Source organism: Montipora foliosa, chromosome 6, assembly GCF_036669935.1.
Source record: "Montipora foliosa isolate CH-2021 chromosome 6, ASM3666993v2, whole genome shotgun sequence".
Lineage (NCBI taxonomy): Eukaryota > Metazoa > Cnidaria > Anthozoa > Scleractinia > Acroporidae > Montipora > Montipora foliosa.
Window position 1 is genome coordinate 14,391,196 of NC_090874.1, and position 13,267 is coordinate 14,404,462.

Below are 13,267 nucleotides of genomic sequence, written 5' to 3' on the forward strand. Positions count from 1 at the left end.
CAATAACAAATAGCCTACTAGTAGCTCAACCAATCAGAACGCAGCATTGATAATAGACCACTAGTTGGATTTTACTAATCACCTATAATCACTTCGCCTTCGGCGAATAATTGTTAATTATTGAAATCCAAAAAGAAAATTAGGGGTAACCACGTATTTTTCAAAGATAATTAATTAATCAGCAATATTTGTAAAGATCTTTAAAGTACAAAGCAATGTATGGTGTTCTTTTCCAATTTAAGTATAAATATAGCACGCCTGTTGTATTTCCGATTTGAATAACCACATTCGACTCCTCATTGTCTGAAAGTAATTGGTTTGGTGGCTTAGATTTAATGACAATTCTATTGAAATTTGCCAACCCGCTCAACTTTTAGCGAGTTGGGAAAGGAACAGTTTTCACGGAATTTTCGGTTGTCACTCGCTAAGCGACCTGAAAAACCGCTCGTGAAAACATAGCAATGTTTGCGGTCCTCTGTATAACGACGAGGTAAAATCACCAAATTTGAGGTTTTGACGACAACGTAAGCATGCAACAGAGAATCTCTCTAATTTTCTGTTTTCACTCTGCCCTGCACGTGCTTTTTGCATTTTGGTACATTTCTTTGCCCTCCTCGTCCTGACAACGACGTGAATTGACTAAATTCGAGGTTGTGTAGAGGACGTGAGAACCCGACGAAATATTTAAAATTTTCTTCCCAAACAACCACTGAAAGTAAAAGTAGGTGGGGCACTTTATGACAATACATAACAAACACCATTAGAGCCAAACTAGGAGACGAAAAGCCGATCTTTCCATGCGGTAGGTATATCGTTTGCAGTGTTGGGTACTAATTAATTTGCACTTAGTCTAAGGATTAGTTCAAGAATGGTTAGTTATTAATGACCGTCGCAGGTGGCAATGATCTATACCTTTTTGAAGGAACTGACCCCTCTTCCACGCGCATGCGCTCTAGCAATGTGAAAGATAGTACCGTATGCGGCCAAAATAATAACGAGTGGAACGAAAAAGAAAACCACGGTCACTATTATCCCATATTTCTTGTCTTCTTTCCCCAAGAATTCTCTCATCGATCCAGCAAACGATGCTAACAGCCAAGCAACGACTATTATGACTAATATCACCCCTGAAACATAAAAACAAGAGCATAATACTCTTTAGGTGGAAGAAAGAATCCAGAAAAGTAACACTGGTTGAGGGAAGAAGCTAATGACATTGAAGTGTTTAATTCTGGTTCCGAGCTGGGGGTTTTTCGGGTTTAAAAATTTCCTTATTTGGATGTAACGTAGCTCGTGAATTTTCCCGCGCGTGCAACTTGGATGTTATTTTTGTCCAAATTTGAGCATAAAATTGCTGTTCTAAAATTCCCAGCTTCGTTCCAAGGAAAAGAGTTGCAACCTACACGCTTCAAGGTCATGTGCTTCTGTTCAAGGTTAATAAACAATTAGACCCGTAGCCCGCAAGGGCTACGGGTCAATAGCCTATGAGGCGAAGCCGAATGGGCTATTTACCCGTGGCCCTTGAGGGCAATGGGTCTAATTGTTTTAGTATCACCCAACAAGTCGGACAGAAAAGGCAATAATAAAGTTAGCAAATGCAAGTTGAATATATATATATATATATATATATATATATATATATATATATATACATGTATATATATGCATATATATATATATATATATATATTTGGGAATAAAACGAAAGAAAGCGTCACCCTTTTCGCTACTCGAGGACTATTACTAATAGTCCTCCAGTAGCGTAGCCAATCAAAATGCAGGATTTGCATTAGTCCACTAGTTGGGTGATACTAATGTCAAGTAGACCCGACTTCGGAAACCGAGCCGAGGGTCAACGACGAAAGCGCTGTGGGCTGTTTCGTACTGTTTCATTCTTTACCGGTGCAGAATTGAAAATTACGGCAGTTTACGGCGCACTAAATTAGCCAATCATGGCGTTCACGAACTATCTGAGAGATACAATAAATGACCTCTTATTACGTAGATACCGATGAAATACTAGGATTTCCCTTTTTACCGAAAAAAATCATATCATCATCGTGCGTAGTGGAGATAGGATGTTACATGACCACGGAGATACGATGTTGACAAACATTTCAACACGAGAAGAGAAATTTCGTATCTCCAAGAGGTAATGTGATGTTCTGTTTATTATATAAACACCAGTGAAATACCAAACCATTTCACTTTTTCTTACTCCTAACGTTAAACAATGGCGCGATTTCTTATGTAACCATAGCAACGGTGATCTTTTCACGTGTGAAGATAGCATATGTCTTAGCGCGAAAGCTCGTACGTATTTCATTGGTGTCTATGGAATAAACTATATTCGTCTTTCGCACGTGAGGATATAGGTGTCGTCATGGCTACTAAAATAGCCAATAAAAAGCGGGCTTCCCCGACCGCTGTACTGTTGAATTTCATTCAGAAGCGAAAATGGTTTTGAGTTGTGAAGACAGTACGGCTACTTGCGACTTTGTTATTGAACTGCCAAACTTTCGCATTGAAATACTTTCAGAGGTTCAAAAGCAAGAACATGAAGGAAGATTTGTCCAGGTCTCGGATGGAAATCAACTTGACAACGCAACCCCAGGTTGACTATCGGATCGCTTCAACATCTACCTTGGATGTTAATTTCTTCGATGAGAATAGGCTTCAAACCATGTTTCACGGAAACTAAATAACTGGAGGGGTCTTTATTTTCATCATAGCGCATCATCAGATGTTATGCATTTTAAGCAAATGTTTGTAACAGCTGTTTGCGTTTTATTCCTATTGAAACTAAAATGGCCCAAGTCAAAGAATTTTTATGAGGTTCCCGTTGTATTGCTAAATCATCTAATAGTGAGCGCTCGATCTAAGAGCTTTGGGAGCTTTTGGGAGCCGAGCCTTGGGAGAGCCAACTTTTCATACCTTTCTTTAGAAAATGCATTAAAGCGTTAACATGCTAAACAGGGTAACCTTCCTGGGGCACTCTGGCTACTTGCCCGAGGCACCCTTTTACGCGGGCCATCTTTTTGCCACGTAAACGGTTCGTGCCGGGTTACCCCAGCTAACCGAGGTGTGAAGACCGCGAAAACATGGCGGCGCAAAAATTGCCATCCTGGGGAATTGTTTTGTCGTTGTCACTTACCAGTGACATCTACTGAACAAAATGACAAATAAAGTGCAAAATAGTTTCCCTAGATACCGAAAAGCGGCCGCTAGCGGAACAACTGATTAAAAAATTAAACTTCCTGCCAAAAGGTTTCTTTTGTCCGCCATCTTGTTTGTTGTGCCTAGTGGCTCACTGAAAAGAGCAATCCCGCTTAGGTTAGTTTCATGAAAAGGAGGGCTATGTTTCCTAGCCGGATAACTTGATCAGCCGGGGCACCCTCCCTCCACGCAAACAGGCCCTTTCAGATATAAGAGAGATTTTGCATCACGTTCGTGAAACGGCAAACGTCAGCTTGCGCATGCCGCTTCACGTTTCACGTAAAATGGGGGCAAGCTTGTGCATTTAACTTCGTGTGACCCAAGGCAACTGAAAATGGATTCTTAATCTTGAGAATTTAGAAAAAGATGCCATATGAAATTTAATATATTTACCTGCCAAATTTTGCGAGTTTCGACGAAGTCTTTTGCGAGTCAACAGAGAGAGAGTCAACTTGACTTCATGAAAAAAAAATTGCGGTAAGGAGTCAGTTATGAACGACCATGATAACCATGAAACCCCCTTTTTTGCTTGTTCTACGAAAAATAAATTGGGGGTTCTTTTCTTTACAAACAGCTTGTTATGTAAAACAAAAACGATAACAAAATTCCACGTACACGTCAAACGTAAAAATGCCTACTTTTACGTAGAAAATCGGGAAACGCGAAAAATGGCGGGAGAATCATGGTCAAGTGCTCACTTTTGCCTTTCGCGTTTCACGTAACGCAATGCTAAATCTCTCTATCATAAAAACGTTTACGGCACTCTCCATAACAAAAACGTGAAATCACCAAATTGAGGTTTTGACGACAACGTGAGCATACGAATGCAAACCTTTCTTGCCCTATTTTCCCTCTGAAACCGCTTGTACCGAATCATTTTTTCCTTAGCCCACATTCCACATTGTTTTTATATTTTTTTAGGGAAGAGTGCAAACTTAAAGGACATTTAGCTCACTTCTCCGTCATTGACGATTTAAGGTCCTTAAGTAACGCGCCTGCAAACGAGGAAACAACGTTTTCGCAGCATTGTTTCCTCGATTGTGGGTGCATTTAGGTTTAATAACAGATTACAAATATGGCCGCCAACAAATTACTCTTCTATCCTTGTCACGGTTGATCAGCCTGACCAGCCAGATTTACTGCAGAAATCTCTTTCAATTATACGTGTGCTACCGAGTCTAATCAGGTTGATTAGGACAAATATAAAACAATGATTTATTCCGTTATCGACCAGTGGCCATTTTCTAATTCCGTGTAATAGACTGCCAAATGGGAACTTGAACTTGAGGGCTGGTGTTCCCTCTCGATGCAATTGTAAGCACAAGCAATAGGCCACTTTCAAAAATACCATAATACTCTTTGTTTGCCCTCCAAAACTTTTCATAAGCACTGTTTCCAGTTTCTCTTGGGACTTACAAAGATCCCAACAAAACATAAAAATAATGCTTATGCAAAATTCGGAGGGCAAACAAAGAGTACTATGATATTTTTGCAAGTGGTCTATGTGCACATTTTCAGTAGCGTCTTGATCATTAGAACCTTTTGTACGGACAAAAGACACCAATTAGCGCGTTACTCAACGACAAGCAATATATCGCACCCGCTCACTGGTAGTTTCGCTCTGGCCTGTCGCTATTCAGGCTTCCCCTCTGCGGAGATTCATACAATTTAAGTGAACTTACTTTTCCTTATGTTACGATGCTTTATGGGATGCAGCAGCGCGTAGCATCTCTCCAGACTGATGGCCGTGAGATTAAGAATCGAGGAAACCCCACAGACGACGTCAAATGGGTTATAAAAAACTAAGACTGCTTGCGAAGGCTGAGGTATCACTGTCACATACACGTAGAGTGGCACCGAGATAGTGCCAATCAACAAGTCCGCTACTGCCAAGGAAATGAGCAAAAGATTGGTTTTGGTGCGAAGACGTCTGTTGACGCGAAATGCACCAATTACGAGCGAATTTCCAAACACGATTATCAGAGATACGATGCAAAAGAAAACCACGCCAACGATGCCCACTTTATTTGGAGGTCCACCGTTGATCGCGCCATTGGTGGTGGTGCCATTGGTGGTGCCATTGGTTGTATGGTTCATGGCGGTTATGCTGTTATTAAATATGGTGGACCAAATATTCTGCAGAAACAAATATTTATGGGAGCAATGAATTGGGACTCGCACGGGCGGAGACTTTCCCGGTGTCAAAGTAGCATAAAGTGATTGAAAACATTCCTTCTTCCCCCTTAACAGAATACCAGCCCATACTGAGTACGAACCCATTTATACACATGTGCAGACAGTGTGGAGCAAAGCTTTTTGACCAAGGAAAGAACAAGCCAGGCTTTGCGCCCACGAACATCTAGTCTGTCACACTGACCACTACAACTGACTAAATCACTGCGCCTCCACATGTGACTTATCATTTCACTTGTGAAGGATGAGTGCATTCTTATCATTCTTTTATGAATTATCAGCTGGAGCATGATCCAACTCTAACCTGCTTTAGAATCGTTTCTCTAATTCGCTTCGCATTCTGCTGACTAAGTAGGCCTTACACCGGCCTTAAAAGTTCTGTAAAAGAAATCCGAATTAAAGTAAAAACTAATCGAAAATGACTTGCTTATTCAAAATTTGGGTGGACAAGCAAAGAGTACTATGGTATTTTCCGCCTCGGCCAATCGTACTCGCACAACTGATGGTGCATGCTTTGTTTGACAACAGTCACAGAGGAGTCCTGAATACAATGTTAAACGAATCCGGATACGTATGCACGCGCGCGGGCAAATTGAATCCGCAGAGAAAAAATTGCGGATTCAAAAATATTCGGATGCGTGTGGACGAGGCCTTAGTAACGTTGAACTTTAAACGGACATAAAAGTTATTTTTGTCTGATCTAAAGTTCTCAAGACTATAGTAGTAAACATGTTATAAGTTCGTGTTCTAAGACCTTTAGTTACCGTTCCTTGTTTTTCCACTTCTACGTATGGCATAAGCGTGAACAATCATCTAAATAGAAAAAAAAAAAAAACGCTCCATGGGCAAATTACACGCTGGTATTTATCCTGTTAATAATTTATGCCAATATAAGGAGATGTTTGGCATCAATTTAAGACAAACTTTGAGAACTTGGTCCATTTTCAAACTCGCCAACTGTCCACAACAAGAAACAGAAAGCAATAAACAGGAAATTGTAGTACAGTATAATAGTCGCAAGGAAACAAACTGATGTTCTTTAGTATGGGTAAACCAAATATTGTAAACTAGGGATCACTAAGTTCATTGCAATTGGTATCAGTGATGTATTAAGCGTTGTATAGTTACATAAAATATGTCAACAAATTCAAAATTTAACCAAAAAAGAAAGAAATTAACACACGAAAAAAAAAAGCGTCATTCATTTTGAGAGACCAAAATATCACCTGATAACGTCTTCAATGTTCCTATTTCCGTATTTTATGAAAAGAGTGATAGGAAAAAGAAAGCCCTTTTTTATTAAGACCCCCGCTGTGAAGCTATCGTTAACACTGAACTTAGAGAGGTTGCACGATTGTTTCGCTTTCGGGTGAAACAGGGCTCTGCTGAAGCCTAGGCACGAGGCTTGCTCCAATATGTAAATACATCAAAGAGGAAAAGTTGAAAAAGGTTCCCCGATAAAGTTGCTTTTTTGTCCGGTTATAAAGTATATCAATAAACGGATAAAACTCCATCGTTGGTGTGTTAACCCTACTTGTCTGACCGAGATCATATGTTTCTTTCACAAACAATTGCACAACATCGAAAAAAGCAATATCATCAGAAACATGAATCGCCTGATTCTAAATATATAATATCAAGCACGGCAGAACGCGTTCAGAATCAGGATATGTCAGATCGAGCGAGAGCACATACGATTTCTAATCATGCTGTAGTTATTTGTATATACTGTACCAATGCGTTGCTACGTGCTCAGATGAACTAGCGGATGTCACTCGCTTAAAAGTAATATCATGTAGTGACTGATGTCTAGTCATCTTTCATCTAAATATCTGGCAGTTCTTCGGCTGTTACAGTAGCAGATTGAAGACCTGTATCCGTGACTAACTATTCAACGCTATCTCAAAATGATAACCCAATTTCAAGCTAATAAAGCTAGCCAGTCAATCCATGTTATTGGAAAAGATAATGAATTTTATTTGTGTATGTTTATTTTAGATTATTTTAGCAAATGCCTTTTTATATTATCTTGACATATATGTCGCGTGATGTTTAATTGCTAAACAATAACGAGCGTAAACAGACACATTCAGTTTCAAAATTTAAACGTGGCAATTTAAAATAAAATCATCAATTTTAAGTCGTCTACAGTGCTGGGGATAATTTTCTTGGTTAGCTTTTCAAATCAAACTTTGGAAGTATTAGCATAACAATTCAACTGTACTCACGAATCCAAGAACTGATACTGACATCTTTGAGCATGACTACTTTTCATACTAAGGAATCTAAGTGGCGTACGTATTTAGTTCAGTGAAGTAGCCTTGAAAAAAACTTGGCAAGAAACGAGATAAGCTCGATTTTCGCCTCTAGCGCATGCTCCTCTCCCGAAACAGGGGCTAGTAATTGAGCTTACGAACGGGACTTGAGTCCATAAGGGGGCTAGTCAATTGTGACTTCGTATCAGTTCAATAAATGACTAAATAGTGCATAAATTTGCGGTGTTGTGGCTTAATACAAGGTCACCTTTTTCAATAAAATTGAACACCAAAGATATGTGTTGTACTTCAAAGTATTCTAGTACTTAGAAAAAGTTAGATTTAGGTAGCTATGCAGCTGTTTGCTCCCCCTTGGTAAAAGCATCTGCTATTTTTTCTTCTTTTTGTTTTGTCACTGAATTCCCCTCGCGAAATATTCCGTTTCTGTGACAAGGATTCCAACTGATATTTCACACATTGGACAGGGTTTGCTTTCCTATTATTTAAGACTCCTTTCTAAATAGAACAAATGTGATTTCTCGCCTAACGTCAGCCCCCTTATTCGGCAGGTAGTCACTCCAACATATTACGCTACAATAGAAACGCTAGGCTTATAAAACAAAATTATAACAAACGTCACTCTCTTCTCAGCTGGCAAAAACCATTATGCATTTGATTTGTTCGAACGAGTGAAAGACATTGAGAAGATAAAACAAGAAGGACCGATCTGTATTGATTCGAAGTTCATTTGAATGAATCTTTCGCAAGAGACAGGCAGCGCTGCCGAGCGGTTCGAGTGCTGGACTTGCAAAGTTACCGAGTCCAACCACCAACTGAAATTAAATTATTTGTTTTATTTGTTTGATTGGCCCTGAAAAGCCTTTTATTTGAGCGGTCAATTCAGTATGTAAGATTTCCAAAGTGGCAACGAATCTTAGATATACAATCAGAGTGTGTTATTACCGCTTCTTTTCAAACGATTGTAATGCCAAACTTTATTCATGGTCCACCAGTATGCACAGCATCTGCGGCTGCATTAAACTGGGTACAAATTTGCTTAGGTCGTTGTTAATGCAAGTATTATTCCAAGAAAGTAAGCGTTAAGGATTTATATTGGAAACAGCAAACAATCGAATTTTTGGGAGGGCATCCAGCCATAATTTGCGCGCTTTTCAGTAATTAAACTCTTTTAGAACTCCTTCAGACGATCTTCACTTACACATTTCCCAGTGTTCAGAACCCTTTAAATCATATTTTTAAATGATTCCTTTTCAAGGATATTCCTAGCAATTGTATGTCGTAGTTTCTTGTAAAATTTTTAGCCACCTGGTGTAACTTAATTAAGATATGTATTTTTTATTTTTTGAAGATTATTTAAGATTTCAGTGCCAACCCAGTGTGCTCACTCGACGCCCTTAGCAATTAGTTCTTTGATTAAAAAGCGTTGAATCGACGTGGAAATGGAGTCATGAACGGCCTGAAGCAATGAAGTTTTAATTGATTCAGAACATTTTTCTTACCCAGGGTGCTCCTTCCGAATCATTTTAATTAGACTTTGCTTCCTGGTTCTCTCAGTCAAAATGTTCAGCCGAAATAATAGAGAAAAAAATGCGAAAGGCACCTAGGCCTATTTTGCCCTGAACACACCTAAATCTAAATCTAAATCTAAATCGCCGACTCTGTACGAATGTCTGCTCATTGGTTTTACAAGTAGGCCGGGGGTTTTCCGGATAATTAACTTTTCTAAACTCTGAAATCGGATAGGACTTCCAAGTATTGTTATGGTCAAATTAAAGTCTTCCCTAACTAGGCTTTGTGATCGGTCTACTAGCTTGTACAAACCAGAGAGCGGTTTTTTTGTGTGTTGTTACCTTTGCTAAGCGCAAAAACTGGAAAACGTTTTGTCATATCTCTAATGCCAAAACTCATCTCGTGCAATGTGACTTCTGCTCTGAAAGTATTATCGAGGGTGCTTTCTACTTAAGGCCGTCTTATTAAGTGATGACTCAGTAGACTTGAGAAATTTGGGTTCGACTATAAGAAGCGTCTGAATAGGTTGAAAGGACCTTGCGCTGAAAGTTCTCTGGGTTACAAAAGATACAGTCTCCAGCGACAAATAACTGTTCTGAGGCTGTATGTCAGCTTTGAGGTCACATAGTTTGTTTGTTTGTTTCATTGTTTGTTTGGTTAAGAGCCCAACAATCACATTTCAGAAGATTGGAAGTTGCAAGCGACGACATCTTTCATAGAAAGTAGTTTAAAACCGTTTAGATAAAAAACACTTTCAACTATCAAAACGTTGAGAAACAAGCCGATCATACCTTCTCAAAGTTAAGATCTCACAAGGTAGCAGGATTTAGTTTAGACCATTTCAGCTGATTTCTCTCTTCAGTACCTGAAAGCTGCGATCAAAATCACGAATTAATAAAATATATCATTAAGGTTAGCTGGGTCTCAAATCTCAAAGCTAGATTGATTGCGGGTACGCAAGACTTGGCACTGATGACAATTTTAAAATTCACAAAAGCAACTGAAGATAGGGTACACCAACCAGCCTCGTAAAGTTGTGGTTTTATTGAGCGAGCATAACTCAATCTGGCTACCTACGCCTAATATATATCTCCTTAATTAAGACCCCTTGTTCAATTGAAGTGTTCCTTTTCCTCGTATTGAAAGAGTTTTTGATTAAAATCTTGTTTCGAGGCGACTTAAGCTGCTGGGTTCCGCTGTTTTAATAAAAACGTCGTGTTCGTATTCATTGTCGATGTGCCAATCGGATTTTTGGCCGGCGTTGATTATTTTGAGGTCAGGCGTGATGCGAAATTTTACCATCTGTCGTCCATGTAGAGTTCGTCTGGCTGGTGGAGCGCGAATGATTCAGACTTAAGGAGCATCAACATAAAATCAACGCATAGTAGCGTAAGGGCCACGTCTTTCTTCGCGTAGACTGAAAGATACCGGCAAGGCACTGGAAATGCGTCGAAGTAAGTATTGAAAGAGAAAATGGAAAGAATCGAAATTCAACTCGAAAAGTTTGTGCACAATATCTCGGTCTCAGGCCATTTGTGGCTCTTTTCTCAAATTGAAAATTGGGAAAAGCTTCCCAGTCCGAAAAGTTCAATAGTATTAATCTTGTACAAACGTTCAAGCGGGTTTGAGCTATTTACTTTTGAAAGGGAAATTTGTAATGCCGGATAACTTTACTCGTTATAGAAATACAACACGTCAGTTCAGTTATTCTAAAAACCAGCTTCAAATGACGAGAGGCACAATCACTTACCGGCTTCTCTTTTCCAAACTCTGGCACTCAATGTTTGAAAAAGCATTCACCTTAAAGTTGCATCGAGTCGCGGCAAGCAATTTGTTTTTAGGGATGATGAAGCTCTATCGATCCTTTGTACAACTCTACGATAACAGAGGGAAATACCTTTGCAAACAAAATATTTACTCGACGCAAGAATCGCACATAGTTCTATACCTTTGCAAACAAAAAAGGCACTGAAATTGAAACGAAAAGATCTTAACGTTTGGGGAAACTGACAGTAAGAAAGTAAGGCAATGTAAATGTTTCACAGTACCCTTTTAAAGTTTGGAGTCTCTTCTGTGATAAACAAAAGTAATGACGAGATATTAGCCTCGCCATTTACACCTGAAACCTGATAGACGGCCAACTTCTTTGTACAATTAAGTTCATTGAGGTGTTAATGAAACAAACGGGTGGTCGTTGTACGCCCTTACCAGCCAACGCAGTGTTTACTTGAGCTGGGTTCAAATTCAACACGTTTCGATTAGGCATTATTGGACTGAAGAAATCATAATATCATAGAATCCTTGGACAACAATGTTGTGTGAGCCTTCGATCGATTGATGTTAAATTTGCCGTGAAATAGATTTATGGCTTGTGTTCCCTAAACCTATCAGACTAAACTACCCCTTAAGCTCTAATTCAGCGGCTTCTTATTAATGGAAATTTAACAGAGATTTTTTGAAAGTTAGTCGGTCGAGGTTTACCATTAATGATTTCTCTTACCTCATTCCTGAGTGCATGAGCAAGATCGCTACAGTTTCTAATCATGCAAAGGGCTGATAGTTTTTAAGACTTGTAACGCAACCCAGTGTAATCAAAAGGTAATGTCTTTCATAGACAAGGCAAGATTGAAAGCGTCTAATATTTCTTAAAAGCCCTCGAAAAATAATAGTTTCATGTGACGCTAAATGTCCCTTTCAGTGTATTAACGAACTCAAGCGGGTCCTGGGCTGGGCTTGAAATTTCCAGGTCTTCACGTAGCAAGGTGAACAACCGAGTATCTTGAAATGCGCGTTACACTGAGTCAGTCTTTCCTATTACAGTCTTAATTTCTCCTTTATCCTCGCAAGGTTGCGAAGGCTTCTTCACGAAAATTTATTCAAGCACTCGTTGTTTGCAAACATGACAAAGGCGCAAAAAGTCATGCAAACTACTTTATCGCAAACTACAACTACATTTTCCGCGCTTACCAACTTTTCGAACCATCCCTCTGTAAGAATTAATCAGTATCAGCAATTGACGTAACTTCGGTCTTTGTCACTCGCGTTTCGTGATATATATGCAGCTAAAAAGCAGCTTCGCATTTGCTAGACAACCTAGTTGATGTTGCAAAAGAATGCCAATTTTGTTTGCAGAAGTGAACAAGATTCAACCATATGCTAATTTACCATCAGACTATGTCAAGACCATGGACTAAGGAAACAAAACTGCAAACAATACAGTATCAACGAGGAGTTCGCGCTTTGGCTTTTAAAGTGACAGAAGACAAACTAAGAGATTTCTTAAGATGTCAAGTTTTTTGTGACGAAATAATAATGCAAGTAAGGCATGCGGGACGAAATGGATGCCAAAAGGAAAACAAAAGTGTGTTTTCCTTTGTGCGGCTGAAGCTTAACTTTCGAAAGAAAGCATTATTTTATTGTCAGTTCGCTTGAGTGCGAAACTCTTTAACAATGCTAGCTGATTTCACGGCTCTTGGCTTTTTTAACGCCCATTGCCGACACAATTGATAAAAATTATTCATTACTGATGTTCGTAGGTCGCCATAATTTGAAGAAATACAGAAAGGAAAATCATTGCCTACATTTTTGAGATGGAATCGAAACTGAGAGGGTTCACATTAGGGATCTTGAATTTTCAATGAAAACGTACGCAATCGGGTACAATTGTATATGTTAACTACTGTGACACCGTTTTACGAAATTTAGGACTGGCAAACTGAAAGTCGCTGCCTGCTGCCAATCAAACGAACTAAAGTAACTCCCACGTGGACTGATTATGACAGATCAAGACAGATTATATGTTTGGAATACCTTTTAAAAAATACAATTAAAGTGATTCGTTAAAAATAAAAGGTCTTAATTGATTTCTTAAAATTATTTAAGGAAGAAACATTTAGCAAAATATCAAAAGCGCAGGGGCAGAAGCTAGTTATAGTAAGTACTAGTTTTCTTCACCATTATCTATAAGAGCCATATCCCTTACTTAAAATGATTGTAATTTATTGTGCAGAAAATCTGTTTATAGTTATTTTTCATACGCTAGTCATTTGTATTGTTAATAAAAATGCCGTTTC

The 13,267-nt window shown here is 39.0% G+C and overlaps 1 protein-coding gene across 18 annotated transcripts in view; it reads right to left on the reverse strand.

Moving 5' to 3' along the window:
* The window catches only part of LOC138006778 (histamine H2 receptor-like), a 14,016-nt gene extending 1,638 nt beyond the window's left edge, over positions 1 to 12,378 (reverse strand). The window contains exons 1-7 of one of the 18 annotated variants that reach the window (XM_068853300.1): positions 12,162 to 12,378; positions 10,945 to 11,069; positions 9,986 to 10,066; positions 6,174 to 6,222; positions 4,899 to 5,352; positions 3,610 to 3,672; positions 913 to 1,127 (exon numbers count right to left, since the gene is read on the reverse strand). In XM_068853300.1, coding sequence (XP_068709401.1) covers positions 913 to 1,127; positions 3,610 to 3,672; positions 4,899 to 5,352; positions 6,174 to 6,206 — 765 coding nt within the window. In that variant the 5' untranslated portion in view covers positions 6,207 to 6,222; positions 9,986 to 10,066; positions 10,945 to 11,069; positions 12,162 to 12,378. Of the gene's footprint in view, positions 1 to 912; positions 1,128 to 3,609; positions 3,673 to 4,898; positions 5,353 to 6,163; positions 6,223 to 9,985; positions 10,067 to 10,944; positions 11,070 to 11,242; positions 11,316 to 11,402; positions 11,662 to 11,694; positions 12,064 to 12,161 lie in introns of those variants that run through there. The other 17 variants (XM_068853308.1, XM_068853301.1, XM_068853302.1 and 14 more) reach the window with 17 other exon arrangements.
* Positions 12,379 to 13,267: the final 889 nt, after the last annotated feature.